We start from the raw sequence: 24,383 nt of genomic DNA on the forward strand, positions 1-24,383 counted from the left end.
TATGCTGATAACACATGGTATTTATGTTGCCTGTACGGACTAGAACCACTTTGTGAGAGATTTGTGTCAGAAATGCTTTGAGTGCTAGAAAGACTGCTAGCTACTCCAAGTAGTTGATGTGATAGGTTTGTCGAATGGGAATGAAAATGTCACTTACCCAGTGTACATCTGTTCGTGGCATCAGTCGCTGAAGATTCACATGTTGTGCATAGCCCGCCATCTGGTGTTGGGTCGGAGTGTTACAAGTTGTTTTTCTTCGAAGAAGTCTTTCGAGTCACGGGACCGAGGGACTCCTCCTCTTTGTCTCCATTGCGCATGGGGGTCGACTCCATCTTCGATTGTTTTCCCCGCAGAGGGTGAGGTAGGAGTTGTTTGTTAGTAATAGTGCCCATGCAATGGAGTGAATAAGTATGTACCTATTTAAGATTTAATATATTTACAAATGTACAAAGTTGAGGCTAACTTCCAAACGGCTACAGGCTCCCGGGGAGGTGGGTGGGCACATGTGAATCTTCAGCGACTGATGCCACGAACAGATGTACACTGGGAAAGTGACATTTTCAGTTCGATGGCATCTGTCGCTGTAGATACATATGTTGTGCATAGACTAGTAAGCAGTTATCTCCCCAAAAGCGGTGGCTCAGCCTGTAGGAGCGGAAGTAGTCTGAAATAAGGTTCTTAGTACGGCTTGGCCTACTGTGGCTTGTTGTGCTGATAGCACATCTACACAGTAGTGCTTGGTAAATGTGTGAGGCGTAGACCATGTGGCTGCCTTACATATTTCGTGCATTGGAATATTCCCTAGGAAGGCCATGGTAGCGCCTTTCTTTCTGGTTGAGTGTGCCCTTGGTGTAATGGGCAGTTGTCTTTTTGCTTTAAGGTAGCAGATTTGGATGCACTTAACTATCCATCTGGCTATACCCTGTTTCGATATTGGGTTTCCTGCGTGAGGTTTTTGAAATGCAATAAACAGTTGTTTAGTTTTTCTGATGTGTTTAGTTCTGTCGATGTAGTACATAAGTGCTCTTTTGACGTCTAATGTATGTAGTGCCCTTTCAGCTATGGAATCTGGCTGTGGGAAGAACACTGGTAGCTCTACCGTTTGATTTAGGTGGAACGGTGAAATAACCTTTGGCAAAAATTTAGGATTGGTCCTTAGGACTACTTTATTTTTGTGTAGTTGGATAAAAGGTTCTTGTATTGTAAACGCCTGAATTTCACTTACTCTTCTTAGAGATGTGATGGCGATGAGAAATGCAACTTTCCAGGTTAGGAATTGTATTTCGCAAGAGTGCATAGGTTCAAAGGGTGGACCCATGAGTCTTGTTAAGACGATGTTGAGGTTCCATGAAGGAACGGGTGGTGTCCTTGGTGGTATAATTCTTTTGAGGCCTTCCATAAACGCTTTAATGACAGGTATCCTAAATAGTGAAGTTGAATGGGTAATCTGCAGGTATGCCGATATTGCTGCTAGGTGTATTTTAATGGAAGAGAAGGCCAGGTTCGATTTTTGTAAGTGTAGTAAGTAACCCACTACATCTTTTGGAGATGCGTGTAATGGTTGGATGTGATTATGATGGCAGTAGCAAACAAACCTTTTCCATTTGCTTGCATAGCAGTGTCTAGTGGATGGTATTCTAGCTTGCTTTATGACGTCCATACATTCTTGTGTGAGGTTTAAGTGTCCGAATTCTAGGATGTCAGGAGCCAGATTGCTAGATTCAGCGATGCTGGGTTTGGATGTCTGATCTGTTGTTTGTGTTGTGTTAACAGATCTGGCCTGTTGGGCAACTTGACGTGGGGTACTACTGATAGGTCTAGCAGTGTTGTGTACCATGGTTGCCTTGCCCATGTTGGTGCTATCAGTATGAGTTTGAGTTTGTTTTGACTCAATTTGTTTACCAGATATGGAAGGAGAGGGAGAGGGGGAAAAGCGTATGCAAATATCCCTGACCAGTTTATCCATAGGGCATTGCCTTGGGACTGCCTGTGTGGGTATCTGGATGCAAAGTTTTGGCATTTTGCGTTCTCTTTTGTTGCAAATAAGTCTATTTGAGGTGTTCCCCAGAGTTTGAGGTAAGTGTTTAGAATTTGGGGGTGAATTTCCCATTCGTGGACTTGTTGGTGATCTCGAGAGAGATTGTCTGCAAGTTGATTCTGGATCCCTGGAATAAACTGTGCTATTGGGCGAATGTGGTTGTGAATTGCCCATCGCCATATCTTTTGTGCTAGAAGGCTCAGCTGCGTTGTGTGTGTCCCCCCCTGTTTGTTTAGATAATACATTGTTGTCATGTTGTCTGTTTTGACAAGAATGTATTTGTGAGTTATGATTGGTTGGAATACTTTTAGTGCTTGAAAAACTGCTAGCAGTTCTAGGTGATTTATGTGCAGTTTCGTTTGATGTACGTCCCATTGTCCTTGTATGCTGTGTTGATCGAGGTGTGCTCCCCACCCCGTCATGGAAGCATCTGTTGTTATTACGTATTGTGGCACTGGGTCTTGGAAAGGCCGCCCTTTGTTTAAATTTATACTGTTCCACCATAGAAGCGAGAGGTATGTTTGGCGCTCTATCAACACCAGATCTAGAAGGTGACCCTGTGCTTGTGACCATTGTGATGCTAGGCACTGTTGTAAGGGCCTCATGTGCAGTCTTGCGTTCGGGACAATGGCTATGCATGAGGACATCATGCCTAGGAGTTGTAATATCATTTTTGCCTGTATTCTTTGTGTTGGATACATGCGTTGTATGATTTTGTTGAAATTTTGAATTCTTTGTGGACTTGGAGTGGCTAACCCTTTTGTTGTGTCTATTATGGCTCCTAGGTATTGTTGTACCTTGCACGGCAGAATGTGTGATTTTGCATAGTTGATGGTGAAACCGAGTTTGTAGAGGTTTTGTATGACCTGATTTGTGTGGTGTGAGCACCTTGTCAGTGAGTTGGTCTTGATTAGCCAGTCGTCTAGATACGGGAATACGTGTATTTGCTGCCTTCTGATGTGTGCAGCCACTACTGCTAGACATTTTGTAAAGACTCTTGGTGCAGTTGTTAAACCAAACGGCAATACTTTGAATTGGTAATGTATTCCTTTGAATACAAACCTGAGGTATTTCCTGTGCGACTGATGTATTGGTATGTGGAAATACGCGTCTTTGAGATCTAAGGTTGTCATGTAGTCCTGTTGCTTTAGCAATGGTAACACTTCTTGTAGCGTGACCATGTGAAAGTGTTCTGATTTGATGTAGGTGTTTAGTGTTCTGAGGTCTAGGATTGGTCTCAGTGTTTTGTCCTTTTTTGGTATTAGGAAGTACAGTGAATAAACTCCTGTGTTTATTTGTGTCTTTGGTACTAGTTCTATTGCGTTCTTTTGCAATAATGCTTGAACTTCTATTTCCAGAAGGTCTGAATGTTGTTTTGATAAATTCTGTGCTTTTGGTGGTATGTTTGGAGGGATTTGTAGAAATTCTATGCAATAACCATGTTGGATAATTGCTAAGACCCAAGTGTCTGTAGTTATTTCCTCCCATGCTTGGTAATACTGACCTATTCTTCCCCCCACTGGTGTTGTGTGGAGGGGATGAGTGACATGTGAGTCACTGTTTGGTTGTAGGGGTTTTGGGGCTTTGAAATTTTCCCCTATTCCTAGGGAATTGTCCTCTGTATTGGCCCCGAAAGCCTCCCCTTTGGTACTGTCCCTGGTAGCTGGACGGTGTTGCCTGTGAGGTGCTGGCTTGTGTGGCCTGACCCCGAAACCCCCCTCTAAAGGTTGTTTTACGTAAGGTTCTGTAAGTGCCTCTGCTCTGCGGGGAGTAGAGTGCGCCCATGGCTTTAGCAGTGTCAGTGTCCTTTTTGAGTTTCTCAATTGCCGTGTCCACTTCTGGTCCGAACAGTTGTTTCTCATTGAATGGCATATTGAGCACTGCCTGCTGTATCTCTGGTTTAAAACCAGACGTTCGTAGCCATGCGTGCCTTCTTATAGTCACAGATGTGTTAAGTGTTCTTGCAGCTGTGTCCGCTGCATCCATAGAGGAGCGTATCTGATTATTAGATATGTTCTGTCCTTCCTCAACCACCTGTTTCGCCCTTTTTTGTAGCTCTTTGGGTAGATGCTCAATGAGGTGTTGCATCTCGTCCCAATGGGCTCTGTCATAGCGCGCAAGTAGTGCTTGAGAGTTAGCGATGCGCCACTGGTTTGCAGCTTGTGCTGCGACTCTTTCCGGCTGCATCGAACTTGCAGCTCTCTTTATCTGGGGGTGGTGCATCCCCAGATGTGTGGGAGTTGGCTCTCTTGCGAGCTGCTCCTACTACGACGGAATCTGGTGGCAGCTGTGAGGTGATGAAAACAGGGTCTGTGGGAGGTGCTTTATATTTCTTTTCCACCCTTGGTGTTATTGCTCTACTCTTGACCGGCTCCTTGAAGATTTCCTTTGCGTGCCGAAGCATTCCTGGGAGCATAGGCAGGCATTGGTAGGAGCTATGGGTGGAGGAGAGGGTGTTGAATAAGAAGTCATCCTCGACTGGTTCCGAGTGTAGGGACACGTTGTGGAACTCTGCTGCTCTAGCCACCACTTGTGAATATGCTGTGCTATCTTCCGGTGGTGAGGGCTTTGTAGGATACGCCTCTGGACTGTTGTCCGACACTGGGGCGTCGTGTAAGTCCCAAGCGTCTTGGTCTTGGTCACCTTGGCTCATGGTGGTGTGAGCCGGGGAATGTGATGGAGTTTGCGCCGGTGAAACGTTAGTTACAGGTGGAGGAGAGGGTGGCGGAGTTACCTTTTTCACCATTTTTGTTTGTGGTGCTTGGTCTGACTGAAACTCCAGTCTCCTTTTTCTCCTAATAGGGGGAAGGGTGCTTATTTTCCCTGTTCCTTCCTGTATAAAAATAAGTTTCTGAGTGTGGTCCACTTCGGTGGATTGCAACTCTTCCTCAAATCTATGCTTTCGCATCTGAGAGGACAGTGATTGCTCCTCTGAGTAGGAACCGGTAGTTGGGTCGGTTGCGGGTCGTTTTGACACCGAAACCCTGTCTGTATTCTTTTTCGGCTCCGAGGTGACCTTCTTCTTTTTCGGAGTCGAACCCTCTCGGCGTCTATCTTCCTCGGTGCCGCTGTCTCTGCGTCGAGCAGTTTCGGCTCCGATATCTCGGCGTCGATCTTTTTCAGCAGCACTTTCTCGGTCCCGAGAAGGCTGCGTGCCGGTGTCTCGACCGGAGTCGGTCGATCTCGGCACTATTTCGGCCTTTTTCGGTGCCGATGGTCGGTCACCGAATTTATGGGTCGAGCCATGGCCTGGTGGCAGTGGCGTCCCCTGGGCCTTGTCACTTTTCTTGTGTGCTGGCTTCGACGTCTTACTCACAGTTTTTTGGTCGTCGAATTCCTCGGAGTCCGATTCATGGATCGAGAAGGTTTCTTCTTCCTCCTGTTCCTCGAACTCTCGGTGAGCTGTCGGTGTGGACACCATCTGCAGTCTTCTGGCTCGACGGTCACGGAGTGTTTTTCGGGACCGGAACGCACGACAGGCCTCGCAAGTCTCTTCACTGTGCTCAGGCGACAGGCACAGGTTACAGACCAAATGATGGTCTGTATACGGGTATTTGTTGTGGCATTTAGGACAGAAACGGAACGGGGTCCGTTCCATCAGCGTTGTTTTACACGCGGTCGGGCCGACCAGGCCCCGACGGGGGATCGAAAACTACCCCGAAGGGTACCGGAGCTCTTCACTCTTCGATTCGGTGTCGATTCTAACTAAGCCGATCCCGAACGCAACAATACCGACGTAATTTTTCCGATACTTCGCTAACTTTCCGTTCCGAAACCCGGAGCGAAAGGAACACGTCCGAACCCGATGGCGGTCCCGTGACTCGAAAGACTTCTTCGAAGAAAAACAACTTGTAACACTCCGACCCAACACCAGATGGCGGGCTATGCACAACATGTGTATCTACAGTGACAGATGCCATCGAACTCCCATTTTCCTTGTATAGTAAGGTTTTTAAGGTGAGACATCTGTAGTGAGAGTGATCTGAGGCACAGGGTCTTGAAAGGGCCGCCCTTTTAAAAGGTTTGTAGGATTACACCATTGCAGAGAGCGGTGAGTCTGGCAGTGCAACAACACAAGATCCTGAAGACTGCCTTGTGACTGAGACCACTAATGAGAGAGACACTGCTGTAATGGAAGCATGCAAAGCCTGGCATGAGGAATGATGGCAATGCAGGAGGCCATTATCCCTAATGTTGCATCACTAGTTTCACTGTGTAATTATGGTTCTCCTGTAACAGACAAGAGATTTTGAAAAGTCTGAATCCTTGCTGGGTTTGGATATGCCAATCCTGAATGAGTATTACAAACTGCACCCAGATAAGACTATCTGTGAGGGTTGGAGATGGTATTTGAGGTAGTTTACTGTAAATCCCAAAGTATGTAGCCGATTTACTGTCACTGGGTATGCTCTTGAAACTTTTGGATGGTACTGGCTTTAATGAGCCAGGAGCCCAAGTATGGGAAAACGTGAATATGTTGTCTTCTGAGGAATGCAGCTACTAGAGCTAAACATTTTGTGACTACCCTGGGAGCGGTTGTTACCCCAAATGGTAGAACTAGGAATTGATAATGTTTTCCCACAATGGCAAATAGAGATATCTGCGATGTGCTTGTTGTATAAGAATGTTCAAACAGGCATGTTTGAGCTCTAATGCTGTCATGTAATCTTGCTGTAACAGGGGAACAACATGTTGCAAAATGCTCTGAAAGTATGTATAGGTTGAGAGACGTGAGATATAGAATTGGTCTTATTGAAACGTCTTTCTTTGGTATAAGGAAGTAAAGGGAATATACTCCTAACCCTTGCTGAGATAGGGTAACTGGTTCTATAGTCCCTTTGAGAAGACAGGACTGTACTAACTCTTAAGAGAATGAGATGGTCATGTGAGAGCTTGTGAACGCGAGGAGGAGTGGAATTAAGTTCTAGGCAATAACCATGTTACATAATTGATATAACCCATTGATCTGTGGTGATATGGGACAATTGAGAGTAAAAATGTGCTAATCTTCCAGCCACTGGAGAGGTGTGTGCTATAGGAATTTGTAAGAAGCCACTGTTTGGTATTGGAGGGAGAGCTTCTGGAGATAAACGCTTTACCTTTGCCTCTTATTTGAGCCCCTGTAAGAGCCTCTGAAGGAACTCCTATTGTAAAATATGTTCCTTGTTTATCGTAGGAGGTGGAAGGCTCGGTGGATGATGTTTTGAAACCATTCCGAAATTGTGGGCTACTAAAAGTACGCCTCTCTGGTGTAGTTAGTAAGGACCCCATGGCTTTATCTGTTTGAGCCTTTCTTCAGCTTATCAATGGTGGTATCAACCCCTGGGCCAAAATAAGACTTCTTTATAAAAAAGCATGTTGAGGACTGCCTGTTGTATTTCTGGCTTGAAGCTTGAGCACCTCAACCAAGCATGTTTTCTAATAAGAGCATTGTTGTTTAGGCCACGTGCTGCTTTATCTGCTGCATCAATGGCACATCTGATTGAGTTGTTTTAGATGGCCTGCCCTTCCAAGACTATCTCCTGACCCCTTTTTTTGGTGTTCATGTGGAAGATACTGGAGTAGTTCTTCCATTTCATCCCAGTGGGCGCGGTCATACTTAACCTAGGAGTGCCTGTGAATTTGCAATTCTCCAGTGATGTGCATCTTCAGCAGTTACCCTTTTGCCTGCTGAGTCCAGTTTTTTGCTCTCCTTATGAGGAGGAGCATTCCCCTATGGATTGGCTGTTAGCACGCTTTTGTGCCACACTTACCACTATAGAATCTGGTATTAGTTGTGATTTTATAAATGTTGGATTCCAGGGTGCAGGTTTATATTTGTTATCTACCCTTGGTGTAATGACCATTGCCCTTACAGGTTCTTTGAAAATCTCTGAGGCATGTCTAAGCATACGTAGTAACATGGGTACAAACTGACTCTCTCTATGAGTGTTGGTTAAAGGTTCAAAGAGTAAATCCTCTTTGAATGGGTTAGTATGCTGCTGCCCCTGCAATAACTTGATTGTATGCCGTTGTGTCCTTAGAGTGTGAAGGCCTTGCTGGATAAAGGTTCGGGTCATTTGTGGGGATGGGATCTGGATCATATAGATCCAATGAATCTACATCTTGTGGAACATTAACTAAGTCATCTCTATGAGGTGGTGATGACTCCTGTGGAGAGAATTGTGATTGTGTAAAAGATGTGGGAGATTGTGGTGGCGGTGGAGTAGGAGGAAGTACAGGAGAGAGAGATGGAGACGGCTAAGGTTGGTCTGGGCCTTGTCTTTTCCCTTGGAGACTTTCTTAGGGAGAGGAGCAGTTGTAGTGAATCCTAGTTTGTTTTAACAGGATAACAGGAGTTAGCTTAGCCGTCGGCTTGTAAACTCGTGTCCCCGTCACCCAGTGACTTTAAACCTACTTAGCTTGCTCTGTCTTAGTCCATTTAATTATTTATTTCCTTTAAAATGGCGGCCTTGTTTATAGTTAGGCCACTTGTTATGGGTTCTATTATCGGTGTCACTGCGCCAAGGCGTCAAGATCAAGCACGAAAGACAAACATACAGTAAGCATTGACACTTAGGGATTTTCCCTCTCTATACTTTCGAGGGATTGTTGATATTAATTGCCGTCCCAAGCATGCCTGTTATCTATTGTTATGAATAACACTTATGTCAGGGGACCTTGTAGATCTGTATAAATACAACACACTTTTAGACAGATAATCAGAGGGATTCCGACCAGAGGGCATCGCCACCATCGCTGATACCGATGCTGCAGTCATCTTGACACTGACCCAGTCTTCGTGTCCCTGCGGAGTCTGAAATAGAGACCTCATTCCAAGGTAAAGAGGGTTGGGGGCTCCTCTCATGGACACGGTTTTGGCAGATTAGGTTTAACGAACCCAGCTCTCCTTGAGGTATTAGGGCTTGTGCCATCTTTTACATATACATATACTTCTTTCATATATTGCATAATGGTGGGGTCTTTATAACAATGACTCTCCTCTTCACAATACTGTTGCTTAGTATATTCATTATCCTAATCATTGTAGTTCATGCAACTTATCACAAATTGCAGTTATGTTGAATAAAAACTATTATAACTTTACTGCATCTGTGTTATTGCCTTTGTTTGTATGAGACATAATAAATCAGTGAGAAAAGGGTAATTTCCGTTTAACCACGACAACCCTGAGATATTGTACTTTGAGTCCATGCGTAAGCGACTGCTACAAATCACCTTTGACTATTGTGTTTATGGTGAGGTACTGCTAGTAAGCCGGTAAGGTTTGGATAACGGTTACAACTAGTTGTAGGAAGAGACTTAGTCACCTACGAATGAAAGTACTGTCATCCGAAGACCAGCAGTCTTGCTCAGAGCAAGAGTCCAAACTACGACACAGTGTCCAATGCTTCCTGGAAAGTAAGTCTCCTTTTAATTGGAACAGGAAGAGAAGCAATTATTTTACCAGTTCCATTGTGGATGTGAATCTTGCGCTGCAGGAGTGTCCATGACTTTCCAAGTGGGCTCCACTGCTGAAGCCTCTTTGGCTTAAACTATAGGGTCTTTGTTAAGCATAAGTTTTGGTTCCTACATTTTCGGTGTTGAAGTCTTTTTTCAAGCCAAAAGTGTTGGCTCTGAAGCCAATGTTGATGGCTGCTTTTTCAATGCCGAGGTGGTCAACTCGAAAGCTCAACCCCAACATGGGTTGGGATGGTATTGAGTCTGTGGTCGGTGCCGAAGGCATCTTGGACTTTGTCAATTTGTGTCAAACTAGAGGGTGGGGTATCTGAATGTAATTTTCGGATACTACTATGGCTTGAAGGTAGTGTTGGACCGATGACATCTTGGAACTCTTTTTAAACATCTTTAGGGGCGAAGATGTGGCTGATGTACTCACATACAGCACTGCTTGAATCGACTGGCTCCCGTCAGAATCTTGGTCGAAGTCAGAGTCTTGGATCGAAAAGGCTGCCTCCTGTCCAATTTCATCTTGCGCGTGTTCCTCTCCAAAGATGTCAGGAATGTCGTCTGTTGTTTTCAATGCCATCTCTGACAGACTCGCTCTTCGGTCCCAGTGTTTCTTTTTTTTTTTTTTATCGAAAAGATCTACAAGCGTCGCAGGGCTCTTCCTTATGTTCTGGGGACGAGCACAAGTTACACACCAAGTGTTGCTTGGTGTACGGGAACTTGGAGTGCCATCAAGGGCAGAACCTACACAGTGCTCATTCCATCTGCCCAGCATTTTTCGACAACACTTGTTAGAGAAGGGCGTGGACACATTACAGGGCATTGAACTGACCCAGACGATGAAAACAGGATTGATTTGTTAAAGTGTAGAAATATGCGATCGAAATGCTATAATGTAGTCGAAAGAAAGATGGAAAGGAAAGTTCAAAGAGACCAAACTGAGATCTATCGGAGCAAGAGGAAACCCGTCCGAAAGAGACAGCGGAGAGAAAATCTAACAAAGGACTCGATGCCCATGCACGCTATCACCGACAGGACGAGGCACTCGATCTAGTGACTTGAAAAAAATTCTTAGAAGAAAAACAACTTGTAACACTCCGAGGCCAACACTAGATGGCGGACTTATACAAAGCATGTATGTCTACAGCCACACATGCCATCGAACAATACGGTTTTTGGATGGATTTCCACTGAGTTAAGCCAAAAAGGCACAGCTCAGTGCCCCAGGATCCTGCTTTCAGGAGACAGAAAAATGAACTGACTTAACGGTCACTAGTGGGGCATGATGGGATGCAGGGTGTACGGCGAAGTTCTTAAAGGCACAGTGACAGTTTTATTAGCTAGATTTTTCTTTGCAGCCCACTGGCTAATTCTGTCCTTGATACCTTTTCATTTGTCCTTTTAAGAAAGGTTTGTGAAAGATTTTCTATGGTCGCTTATCCTTTTAAAGTGATAATACGTATTTTATAATAATAAAATGAAATTGAGCCTTCTTTGCCTTTTATAGGGTGCAAGTATTCATTTATATCAGTGTAAATATATATATATATATATATATATATATATATATATATATATATATATATATATATATATATATATATGTATATATAAACGCACACATACATATACCAATATACATTCATACATAAACATGAGTGCTCCTGGATCCCACAAGTGAGTGGGACTATTCAGTGCTTATGAGGAGGATCCCCTGGAAAAGAATAACCAGTTGCAATATCAGACTGTAGGGGGCAGAAACAAATGTTTAAATACAGGGAGGAAGTAGTACACTTATGTAAGTTTTATCTCCACTCTTCCCCCTGGAGTAACTGATAAGCTGAAACCGACCCAAGGGATCAATAATCATGAGCATGCAAAGGTAATATTTTAAACCAAGTGGGTCTGTGTATCAAGAACAGGCAGGAAAGTGAACTGACTGAATGAGATTTGTACAACCCATCTGCAAATAACCATTATTCTTCGAGAAGAACAGCCACCCAATACATTAGGCACTGCACTCAAAGTCTCTCAAACGGGGCTACTGATTTTTATGCTTATGAAATATCATCTGCATCGTCAGTAACAAAGATCATTTTGGCCTATAAAAAAAAGTGCAAACATACAACTGTGCCACAGTGCATGTGCTGAACGTGGCTATCAAAAACAGAAAAAAGGTGAGTGACTTACCAGCTGGAACTGCGGAATCTGTGGGAGTTGGCTCAGCATGGCTATCTGCTGGGGAGACAGCTGAGGTGCCATATTGAAGAGACCAGGGTTCAGACTGTTGTTTGGGAACTGCTTAAGCATGGAGGCTGAGACCTGGATTTTGAAGAAGACAAAGTAAACATTTTTTGTGGGTCCAATCTGCTAACAGCCCAGGTTAGTGCTTCCCAATTTGCTTTCAAGAGCTGCCTACCTGTGGTGGGAGGAACTGTGGAGGCCCCTGGGCACGAAGACTGGGGGATGAATTAAGGGGCTGCCCTGGAGTATGCATGCCCCGGGATTGTGTTGCACTGTTTCCAAAAAGTCCATGATTTCCACCCTGAAAAAAAAATCTCAGTAAGACCAAAGCATGACCAAACGGGGGCAGTCAATTTGTTCAATTCCTTCTAGTCAAAACTGTAGGTTCGTTTTCAATGAGAATCGGAATGACCACCCTCAACAGCCCAACCCCCTTGGAGAATAAACCACCCTACCAGAAAATTAACCCAATAACTTTTTTTGTTTTTAGGCTACCACTTTAGATAAAGTTTGGATTAGACTACTTACACTCTGAAATTAACACCTTACATTGAGAGTAAACAATACAAAAAAACATGTGCCTATCATTAGGCAATGTAAGGAGGATTAAAGTGAAAACCTATTTACCCTCCACTGTATATCTGCAAATCTTTACTGTTTGCCTGGACAATATATGATGCTTCAGGAAATAAAAGCTCTGTTGCATTCAAAGTCTACTGGTTAGTTGAGTCCTGCAGAGCTGCACTGAAAGCTAAAACAAGCCCTAAAAATGTTTCAAATATCCACATATTGTATGGGGCAATTATTCACTAAGAATTTATTTGGAAGTTGTGCTTTAAAAATGATATTACTTACCTTGTAAGCATCTGTATGTTGCATGAGTGCTGTAGACTCACATGCTTATCATACTCCTGCCATCTAATGTTTTTCTCAGACTATTGCAACTTCTGTAGGGAAATGCCTCCTTGGCATGGTTACCCCCCTGACTTTTTGCCTTTGCTGATGCTAAGTTATGATTTGAAAGTGTGCTGGGACCCTGCTAACCAGGCCCCAGCACCAGTGTTCTTTCCCTAAACTGTACCTTTGTCTCCACAATTGGCACAACCCTGGCACCCAGGTAAGCCCCTTGTAACTGGTACCCCTGGTACCAGGGGCCCTGATGCCAGGGAAGGTCTCTAAGGGCTGCAGCATGTCTTATGCCACCCTAGAGACCCCTCACCCAGCACAGGCACACAGGCTTCACAGCTTGTGTGTGCTGGGGGGGAGAACATGACTAAGTCGACATGGCACTCCCGTCAGAGTGCCATGCCAACCTCACACTGCCTGTGGCATAGGTGAGTCACCCCTCTAGCAGGCCTTACAGCCCTAAGGCAGGGTGCACTATACCACAGGTGAGGGCATAGGTGCATAAGCACTATGCCCCTACAGTGTCTAAGCAAAACCTTAGACATTGTAAGTGCAGGGTAGCCATAAGAGTATATGGTCTGGGAGTTGGTCAAACACGAACTCCACAGTTCCATAATGGCTACACTGAAAACTGGGAAGTTTGGTATCAAACTTCTCAGCACAATAAATGCACACTTATGCCAGTGTGCAATTTATTGTAAAATACACCCAGAGGGCATCTTAGAGATGCCCCCTGAAAACATACCCGACTTCCAGTGTAGGCTGACTAGTTTTTGCCAGCCTGCCACACACCAGACATGTTGCTGGCCACATGGGGAGAGTGCCTTTGGCACTCTGTGGCCAGGAACAAAGCCTGTACTGGGTGGAGGTGCTTCTCACCTCCCCCTGCAGGAACTGTAACACCTGGCGGTGAGCCTCAAAGGCTCACCCCCTTTGTTACAGCGCCACAGGGCAACCCAGCTAGAGGAGATGTCCGCCCCTTCGGCCACTGCCCCCACTTTAGGCGGCAAGGCTGGAGGAGATAATTAGGAAAACAAGGAGGAGTCACCCACCAGTCAGGACAGCCCCTAAGGTGTCCTGAGCTGAGGTGACCCTTACTTTTAGAAGTCCTCCATCTTGTGGATGGAGGATTCCCCCAATAGGATTAGGGATGTGCCCCCCTCCCTACAGAGAGTGTGTAGCCACCCTCAAGGACAGTAGCCATTGGCTACTGCCCTCCCAGACCTAAACACACCCCTAAAATCAGTATTTAGGGGCTCCCCAGAACCTAGGAAACTAGATTCCTGCAACCTTAACAAGAAGGATTGCTAACCTGAAGCCCTGCAGAGAAGATGGAGATGACAACTGCCTTGGCCCCAGCCCTACCGGCCTGTCTCCCAACTGAGAAGAAAACTGCAACAGCGACGCATCCAACAGGGACCAGCGACCTCTGAAGCCTCAGAGGACTGCCCTGCAACCAAGGACCAAGAAACTCCAGTGAACAGCGGCCCTGTTCAACAACCTGCAACAAAGAAACAAACCGGAAGCGTGAGACTTTCCACTCTGCACCCGAAGCCCCCAGGCTCGACCTGCGGAAAACCAACACCTCAGGGAGGACTCCCCGGCAACGCGAGCCCGTGAGTAACCAGAGACGACCCCCCTGAGCCCCCACAGCAATGCCTGCAGAGGAAATCCAGAGGCTCCCCCCAACCACAACTGCCTGTAACAAGGCACCTGACACCTGGAACCAACACTACACCCGCAGCCCACAGGACCTGAAGGAACCGAACTCCAGTGTAGGAGTGACCCTCTGCCTAGCCCAGGTGGCGGCTACCCTGAGGAGCACCCCCTGTGCCTGCCTGCACCGTTTAAGAGACCCCCCGGTCTCCCCATTACTTCCTACCTGAAACCCGACGCCTGTTTGCACTCTGCACCTGGCCGCCCCTGTGCCGCTGAGGGTGTACTTTCTGTGCCTGCTTGTGTCCCCCCCCCCCCCCCCGGTGCCCTACAAAACCCGCCTGGTCTGCCCCCCAAGGACGCGGGTACTTACCTGCTGGCAGACTGGAACCGGGGCACCCCTGCTCTCCATTGAAGCCTATGTGTTGTGGGCACCTCTTTGACCTCTGCACCTGACCGGCCCTGAGCTGCGGGTGTGGTAACTTTGGGGTTGCCTTGAACCCCCAACGGTGGGCTACCTTGGACCCAACTTTGAACCCTGTAAGTATTTTACTTACCTGTGAACTTAACATTTACTTACCTCCCCCAGGAACTGCTGATTTTTGCAGTGTCTACTTTTAAAATAGCTTATTGCCATTTTTGTCAAAACTGTACATGCTATTGTGATTATTCAAAGTTCCTACAATACCTGATCGAAATACCTTTCATTTGAAGTATTACTTGTAAATCTTGAACCGGTGGTTCTTAAAATAAACTAAGAAAATATATTTTTCTATATAAAAACCTATTGGCCTGGAATTTGTCTATGTGTGTTCCTCATTTATTGCCTGTGTGAGTACAACAAATGCTTAACACTACCCTCTGATAAGCCTACTGCTCGACCACACTACCACAAAACACAGCATTAGAATTATCTCTTGTTGCCACTATCTTACCTCTAAGGGGAACCCTTGGACTCTGCGCATGCTATTTCTTACTTTGAAATAGTTTATACAGAGCCAACTTCCTACAACTTCTTTTTCTATAAAGAAGTATTTTGAGTCAAAAGGTCTTTTTGACTCCACCTTGTCATGGGTTCATTTCATACCCTCCTTGAGCACACATTTTAGCTTAGGCCTGCGGGCTGTGCCCTTTTACCTAAATATGTGCACTGACATTATTTATGCATTTTATTTATATTTAGTTAGCCTGCTTTCAGCTGGGATGTTTTTATTTTCTAATTAGCTGCAATTTGTGATTCTGCTAAAGCATTATTATTCTGTGCACAACATTTCACCATGTACCCCTGTCCAAGGTTGACAAGAACTGTATATAATAATCCAGCTAGCAATTGTTGCAACAAGAGTATGTAAAGAGTCTGGCACTTAGGCACATGCCCACATTGGGCCTTCTTCACAAAACCAAAGGAAAGTGTTACTTACCCAGTAGACATCTGTTTGTGGAATGTAGTGCTGTAGATTCACATGCTATGCATAGTCTGCCATCTAGTGCTGGGCTCGGAGTGTTACAAGTTGTTTTTCTTCCAAGAAGTGTTTGAGTCACAGGATTGAGTGACTCCTCCTTTTCGGCTCCATGGGCATCGACTCCATGTTAGATTGTTTTCCAGCAGAGAGAGATAAGAGTATAAAGAAAAGAGATGTCCATGCAAATGGAAAATATATATATATATATATATATATATATATATATATATATATATATATATTTCCAACAAAATGCAATGGCCACGCTCTCCGCTCAGACTGCAAAAACAATTCAAAATGTATTCAGTGCAAAGGTTTTGTTTTTCTTGACTGCTTTGTTGTGGATATGGATATATATATATATGGAAAATGTCACTTACCCAGTGTACATCTGTTCGTGGCATTAGTCGCTGCAGATTCACATGCTGTGCACAGTCCGCCATCTGGTGTTGGGCTCGGAGTGTTACAAGTTGTTTTTCTTCGAAGAAGTCTTTTCGAGTCACAAGACCGAGGGACTCCTCCCATTTCGCCTCCATTGCGCATGGGCGTCGACTCCATCTTAGATTGTTTTGCCCGCAGAGGGTGAGGTAGGAATTGTGTATGCTAGTAATAGTGCCCATGCAATGGAGTGAATGCGTATGTACATAATAAAGTTTTAAGTAATATATTTACAAATGTACAAATGTTTAAGATCTACTTCTAAACAGCTACAGTCTCCCGGGGAGGCGGGTGGGCGCATGTGAATCTGCAGCGACTAATGCCACGAACAGATGTACACTGGCTAAGTGACATTTTCCGTTCGATGGCATGTGTAGCTGCAGATACACATGCTGTGCATAGACTAGTAAGCAGTTATCTCCCCAAAAGCGGTGGTTCAGCCTGTAGGAGTTGAAGTAGTTTGAAATAATGTTCTTAATACAGCTTGACCTACTGTTGCTTGTTGTGCAGTTAGCACATCTACACAGTAGTGCTTGGTAAATGTATGAGGCGTAGACCATGTTGCTGCCTTACATATTTCGTTCATTGGAATATTTCCTAGAAAGGCCATGGTAGCACCTTTCTTTCTGGTTGAGTGTGCCTTTGGTGTAATAGGCAGTTCTATTTTAGCTTTAAGATAGCAGGTTTGAATGCACTTAACTATCCATCTAGCAATGCCTTGTTTTGAAATTGGATTTCCTGTATGAGGTTTTTGAAAGGCGATAAATAGTTGTTTTGTCTTTCGAATTAGTTTTGTTCTGTCAATGTAGTACATTAGTGCTCTTTTGATGTCTAATGTATGTAGTGCTCTTTCGGCTACCGAATCTGGCTGTGGGAAGAACACTGGTAATTCTACTGTTTGATTTAGGTGGAACGGTGAGATTACTTTTGGTAAAAATGTAGGATTGGTTCGTAGAACAACTTTATTTTTGTGTATTTGAATAAATGGTTCTTGAATGGTAAATGCTTGAATCTCACTCACTCTTCTTAGAGATGTGATGGCAATTAAAAACGCAACTTTCCACGTTAAGTATTGCATTTCACAAGAGTGCATGGGCTCAAAAGGTGGACCCATGAGTCCTGTTAGGACAATGTTGAGGTTCCATGAAGGAACTGGTGGTGTTCTTGGTGGTATAATTCTCTTTAGGCCTTCCATAAACGCCTTTATGACTGGTATCCTAAACAATGAAATTGAGTGCGTAATTTGTAGGTAAGCAGAAAATTGCCGTAAGATGTATTTTAATGGAAGAGAAAGCTAGGTTAGATTTTTGCAAATGTAGTAAGTATCCTACTATTTCTTTTGCAGATGCGTGTAAAGGTTGAATTTGATTATTATGGCAGTAATAAACAAATCTTTTCCACTTATTTGCATAGCAGTGTCTAGTGGTAGGTTTTCTAGCTTGTTTTATGACCTCCTTACATTCCTGTGTGAGGTCTAAGTGCCCGAATTCTAGGATTTCAGGAGCCAAATTGCTAGATTCAACGATGCTGGATTTGGATGTCTGATCTGTTGTTTGTGTTGTGTTAACAGATCTGGTCTGTTGGGTAGTTTGACATGAGGTACTACTGAAAGGTCTAGTAGTGTCGTGTACCAAGGTTGCCTTGCCCATGTTGGTGCTATTAGTATGAGTTTGAGTTTGTTTTGACTCAACCTGTTTACTAGATTTGGAAGGAGAGGGAGAGGGGGAAAAGCGTACGCAAATATCCCTGACCAGTTCATCCATAGAGCATTGCCTTGGGATTGATCTTGTGGGTACCTGGATGCGAAGTTTTGGCATTTTGAGTTTTCCTTTGTTGCAAATAGATCTATTTGAGGTGTTCCCCAAATTTGAAAGTAATTGTTTAGTATTTGGGGGTGAATTTCCCATTCGTGGGTTTGTTGGTGATCTCGAGAGAGATTGTCTGCCAACTGGTTCTGAATCCCTGGAATAAATTGTGCTATTAGGCGAATGTGGTTGTGAATCGCCCAATGCCATATTTTTTGTGTTAGGAGGCACAACTGTGTCGAGTGTGTCCCCTCCTTGTTTGTTTAGATAATACATTGTTGTCATGTTGTCTGTTTTGACAAGAATGTATTTTGGGGTTTATGGGTTGAAATGCTTTCAGCGCTAGAAATACTGCTAACAGTTCTTAGTGATTTATGTGAAACTGCCTCTGATGTATGTCCCATTGTCCTTGGATGCTGTGTTGATTGAGGTGTGCTCCCCACCCTGTCATGGAAGCATCCGTCGTTATGACGTATTGTGGCACTGGGTCTTGGAAAGGCCGCCCTCGGTTTAAATTTGTACTGTTCCACCATAGAAACGAGATGTATGTTTGGCGGTCTATCAACACCAGATCTAGAAGCTGACCCTGTGCTTGTGACCATTGTGATGCTAGGCACTGTTGTAAGGGCCGCATATGCAATCTTGCGTTTGGGACAATGGCTATGCATGAAGACATCATGCCTAGGAGTTTCATTACCATTTTGACTTGTATCTTTTGTGTTGGATACATGGCCTGTATTACCTTGTGAAATGTTTGAACCCTTTGTGGACTTGGAGTGGCAATCCCTTTTGCTGTGTTGATTGTCGCTCCTAAGTATTGCTGTGTTTGACACGGCAAAAGGTGTGACTTCGCGTAGTTGATGGAGAAACCTAGCTTGTGAAGGGTCTGTATGACATAGTTTGTGTGCTGTGAACACTGTCTTAGCGTGTTGGTTTTGATTAACCAGTCGTCTAAGTACGGGAACACATGTATTTGCTGCCTTCTGATATGTGCAGCTACTACTGCCAGGCATTTTGTAAAAACTCTTGGCGCAGTTGTTATTCCGAATGGCAACACTTTGAATTGGTAATGTATTCCTTGGAATACGAACCTTAGGTATTTCCTGTGTGAAGGATGTATTGGTATATGGAAATACGCATCTTTTAGGTCTAATGTTGTCATGTAATCTTGCTGTTTGAGCAGTGGGATTACGTCTTGTAACGTGACCATGTGAAAGTGGTCTGATTTGATGTAGGTATTTAGTGTTCTGAGATCTAGTATTGGTCTCAGAGTTTTGTCCTTTTTGGGTATTAGAAAGTACAGTGAGTAAACTCCTGTGTTTTTTTTGTAGATTTGGTACTAATTCTATTGCGTCCTTTTGTAGCAATGCTTGAACTTCTAGTCCTAGAAGATCTATATGTTGTTTTGACATATTGTGTGTTTTCGGTGGGACGTTTGGAGGGAATTGGAGAAATTCTATGCAATAACCATGCTGGATAATTGCTAAGACCCAAGTGTCTGTTGTTATTTCCTCCCAAAGTTTGTAAAATTGGCTTAGTCTTCCCCCCACAGGTGTTATGTGATGGGGTTGTGTGACTTGTGAGTCACTGTTTATTTTGAGGAGTTTTGGGGCCTTGAAATTTTCCTCGATTTCTTGGGAATTGGCCCTCTCTATATTGCCCCCGAAAACCTCCCCTTTGATATTGACCCTGGTAAGTAGGCCTTGTTTGTGAGGTTGTGGTTTCTGTGGGTTGACCTCGAAACCCTCCCCTAAAAGGTGTTTTCCGAAATGTGCCTCTGCTCTGCGGGGAGTAGAGTGCGCCCATGGCTTTGGCTGTATCGGTGTCTTTTTTGAGTTTCTCAATGGCAGGGTCAACCTCCGGCCCAAACAATTGCTGTTCATTAAATGGCATATTGAGCACAGCTTGTTGGATTTCCGGCTTGAACCCTGAAGTGCGCAGCCATGCGTGCCTTCGTATCGTGATTGCAGTGTTTATTGTCCTTGCAGCTGTATCTGCTGCATCCATGGAAGACCGTATCGGATTATTTGAGATACTTTGTCCCTCTTCTACCACCTGTTGCGCTCTTTTTTGGAACTCCTTGGGTAAGTGTTCGATGAAATGTTGCATTTCATCCCAATGAGCTCTGTCGTATCTTGCCAAAAGTGCTTGTGAATTGGCAATACGCCATTGATTTGCTGCTTGTGCTGCAACCCTTTTTCCTGCAGCATCAAATTTGCGGCTCTCTTTGTCTGGAGGTGGTGCGTCTCCTGAGGTATGAGAGTTGGCTCTCTTACGAGCTGCCCCGACAACTACGGAGTCTGGTGTTAGTTGTGTTGTAATATAGATTGGATCTGTTGGCGGTGGCTTGTACTTTTTCTCCACCCTTGGAGTTATGGCTCTGCCTTTAACTGGATCCTGAAATATTTGCTTTGAATGTTTTAGCATTCCTGGGAGCATGGGAAGGCTTTGGTACTGGCTATGGGTGGAGGATAGGGTGTTAAACAGAAAGTCATCCTCAATTGGTTCAGAATGTAAGGTGACGTTGTGAAATTCGGCTGCCCTTGCGACCACCTGTGTGTATGATGTACTGTCCTCAGGTGGTGACGGTTTTGTGGGATAGGAGTCTGGGCTGTTGTCAGACACTGGAGCATCATAAAGGTCCCATGCATCGGGATCATCCTGACTCATTGTAGTATGAGCTGGTGAGTGCATCAGTGGTGGAGTTGTTGCTGGTGATGCATGTATTGACGGTGGTGGAGACGGTGGTGGGGTTGTTTTCCTTGCCACTTTTGCCTGTGGTTGCTTGTCCTTTTGTTGAAAGGCAAGTTTCCTTTTTATTTTGATTGGGGGAAGAGTGGTTATCTTCCCTGTGTCCTCATGAATATGAAGCCTTCTTTGCGTGTAGTCAGGCTCTAAAGCTTGAAGCTCCTCTCCAAATCTATGTAATTGGGAGGTTAATCCTTGTTCCTCTGTATAGGAACTAGTTTTCGGCTCCGAGGCTGGATGTTTCGGAACCGAAACATTTTCGGAAGTCTTTTTAGGCTCCGAAGAAACCTTCTTTGTTTTCGGCGTGGTGTCTCGGTGCCGAAATTCTTCGGTGCCGCTGTCTCTGTGCCGAAGTTTCTCGGAGCCGCTGTCTCGGCTCCGAGGTTGCTGTGTGGCGGTATCTCGACCGGAGTCGGATGACTTCGACACCAGCATGCCCTTTTTCGGTGCCTTGGATCGGTCACCTAGTTTTCGGGTTAAGCCATGGCCTGTTGGCGGTGGCGTCCCCTGGGCTTTTGTGGACTTTTTGTGAGTCTTGATTTTCGACGTCTTACTCACGGTTTGGTGTGTTTCTTCGGCGTCGAGTTCTTCAGAATCCGACTCGCGGATGGAGAAAGCTTCTTCTTCCTCCTCGAAATGTTCTTGACCTGTCGGCGTGGACGCCATTTGTAGTCTCCTGGCTCTTCGGTCTCTCAGCGTCTTCCTCGACCGAAACGCTCGACAGGCTTCACAAGTATCCTCCTTGTGCTCGGGGGACAAGCACAAGTTACAGACCAGATGCTGATCCGTATACGGATACTTGTTATGGCATTTTGGGCAGAAGCGGAATGGGGTCCGTTCCATCAGCCTTGAAGTCGCACGTGGCCGGGCCGACCAGGCCCCGACGGGGGATCGAAAAAACCCCGAAGGGCCACCGGAGCTCTTCAAAATTCGGTGTCGATTTGTTCTAACTAACCCGATACCGAACGCAAACAATACCGACGATTTTTTCCGAGATTCTAACTAACTTTCAGACCCGAAACACGGAGCGAAAAGGAACCCGTCCGAACCCGATGGCGGAAAAAAAACAATCTAAGATGGAGTCGACGCCCATGCGCAATGGAGTCGAAATGGGAGGAGTCCCTCGGTCTCGTGACTCGAAAAGACTTCTTTGAAGAAAAACAACTTGTAACACTCCGAGCCCAACACCAGATGGCGGACTGTGCACAGCATGTGTATCTGCAGCTAGACATGCCATCGAACATATATATATATATATATATATATATATATATATATATGGAAAATGTCACTTACCCAGTGTACATCTGTTTGTGGCATGAGACGCTGCAGATTCACATGCTGTGCATTATCCTGCCATCTAGTGTTGGGCTCGGAGTGTTACAAGTTGTTTTTCTTCGAAGAAGTATTTTCGAGTCACGAGACCGAGGGACTCCTCCCTTTTTGGCTCCATTGCGTATGGGCGTCGACTCCATCTTAGATTATTTTCCCCGCAGAGGGTGAGGTAGGAGTTGTGAATTTACTAGATGTGCCCATGCAATGGAGTAGGTATGTATGTACATAATGTGTATTAAAATAATATTTATTTACAAATTTACAATTTTCATTCAACTAATAATGGCTACAGGCTCCCAGGGAGGTGGGAGGGCGCATGTGAATCTGCAGCGTCTCATGCCACAAACAGATGTACACTGGTTAGTGACATTTTCAATTCGGTGGCATGTGTAGCTGCAGATACACATGCTGTGCATAGACTAATAAGCAGTGATCTCCCCAAAAAGCAGTGGCTTAGCCTGTAGGAGTTGAAGTTGTCTGAAATAATGTTCTTAATACAGCCTGTCCTACTGTGGCTTGTTGTGTTGTTAACACATCTACACAGTAATGCTTCATGAATGTATGAGGCGTAGACCAGGTGGCTGCATTACAAATTTCTGTCATAGGTATATTCCCCAGAAAAGCCATTGTGGCGCCTTTTTTCCTAGTGGAATGCGCTCTTGGTGTAATAGGTAGATCTCTTTTTGCTTTAATATAGCAAGTTTGAATACATTTAACTATCCATCTGGCAATGCCTTGTTTGGATATAGGATTACCTGCATGAGGTTTTTGGAAGGCTACAAACAATTGTTTTGTTTTACGAAATTGTTTTGTTCTGTCAATGTAATACATTAGTGATCTTTTTATGTCTAATGTATGTAAGGCTCTTTCGGCTACTGAGTCTGGTTGTGGAAAGAAGACTGGGAGTTCCACTGTTTGGTTTAGGTGGAATGGCGATATGACCTTTGGTAGGAATTTGGGATTTGTACGGAGAACCACTTTATGTTTATGTATTTGTATAAAGGGTTCTTGTATAGTAAATGCTTGTATCTCACTTACTCTTCTAAGTGATGTGATAGCTATTAGAAAGGCTACTTTCCAAGTTAAGTATTGCATTTCACAAGAGTGCATGGGTTCGAATGGTGGTCCCATGAGTCGTGTTAATACAATATTAAGGTTCCACGAAGGTACTGGTGGTGTTCTTGGGGGTATGATTCTTTTTAGTCCCTTCATAAATGCTTTGATGACTGGGATTCTAAAAAGCGATGTTGAATATGTAATCTGCAGATAGGCAGATTTTGCTGTGAGATGTAGAGAATGCTAGCTTAGTCTTTTGTAAGTGTAATAAGTAGCTTACAATGTCCTTTGCAGAAGCATGTAGTGGTTGAATTTGATTAGTGTGGCAGTAGTAAACAAATATTTTCCATTTGTTTGCGTAACAATGTCATGTAGTAGATTTTCTAGCTTGTTTAATGACCTCCATACATTCTTGTGTAAGGTCTAAGTGTCCAAATTCTAAGACTTCAGGAGGCAGATTGCTAGATTGAGCGATGCTGGATTCGGGTGTCTGATCTGTTGTTTGTGTTGAGTTAACAGATCTGGCCTGTTTGGTAATTTGATGTGAGGTACTACTGATAGGTCCAGCAGTGTTGTGTACCACAGTTGGCGAGCCCAGGTTGGTGCTATGAGTATTAGTTTGAGTCTGTTTTGACTTAGTTTGTTTACCAGATAAGGAATGAGTGGGAGAGGGGGAAAAGCGTAAGCAAATATCCCTGACCAACTGATCCATAACGCATTGCCCTTGGATTGAGGGTGTGGGTACCTGGACGCGAAGTTTTGGCATTTTGCGTTTTGTTGCGAATGGGTCTATTTTTGGTGTTCCCCAGCGTAGGAAGTAATCCAGTAGGATCTGGGGATGAATTTCCCATTTGTGTGTTTGCTGGTGATCTCAACTGAGATTGTCGGGCAACTGGTTCTGAATGCCTGGGATGTATTGTGCTATTAGGCGAATGTGATTGTGAATTGCCCAATGCCAATTTTTTTTTGCTAAGAGACAGTTGTGACAAGTGTTTCCCTCCTTGTTTGTTGAGATAATACATTGTTGTCATGTTGTCGGTTTTGACAAGAATGTGTTTGTGGGCTATTAGTGGTTGAAATGCTTTTAATGCTAGAAACACTGCCAACAGTTCTAAATGATCTATGTGGAGTTGTTTTTGTTGATTGTCCCATTGTCCCTGTATACTGTGCTTGTTGAGGTGTGCTCCCCACCCATCATGGAAGCATCTGTTGTGATCACATCTTGAGGCACTGGGTCCTGGAATG

General features: G+C 44.5%; 1 protein-coding gene across 9 annotated transcripts in view; it reads right to left on the reverse strand.

Moving 5' to 3' along the window:
• TNRC6B (trinucleotide repeat containing adaptor 6B) overlaps positions 1–24,383 on the reverse strand; it is a 1,322,553-nt gene that overhangs the window by 392,734 nt on the left and 905,436 nt on the right. For all 9 annotated transcript variants that reach the window (XM_069231280.1, XM_069231283.1, XM_069231279.1 and 6 more), the window contains 2 exons: positions 11,907–12,032; positions 11,678–11,809 (listed from right to left, as the gene is read on the reverse strand). In XM_069231280.1, coding sequence (XP_069087381.1) covers positions 11,678–11,809; positions 11,907–12,032 — 258 coding nt within the window. The remainder of the gene's footprint in view (positions 1–11,677; positions 11,810–11,906; positions 12,033–24,383) is intronic.

This window comes from Pleurodeles waltl, chromosome 4_2, assembly GCF_031143425.1.
Source record: "Pleurodeles waltl isolate 20211129_DDA chromosome 4_2, aPleWal1.hap1.20221129, whole genome shotgun sequence".
Lineage (NCBI taxonomy): Eukaryota > Metazoa > Chordata > Amphibia > Caudata > Salamandridae > Pleurodeles > Pleurodeles waltl.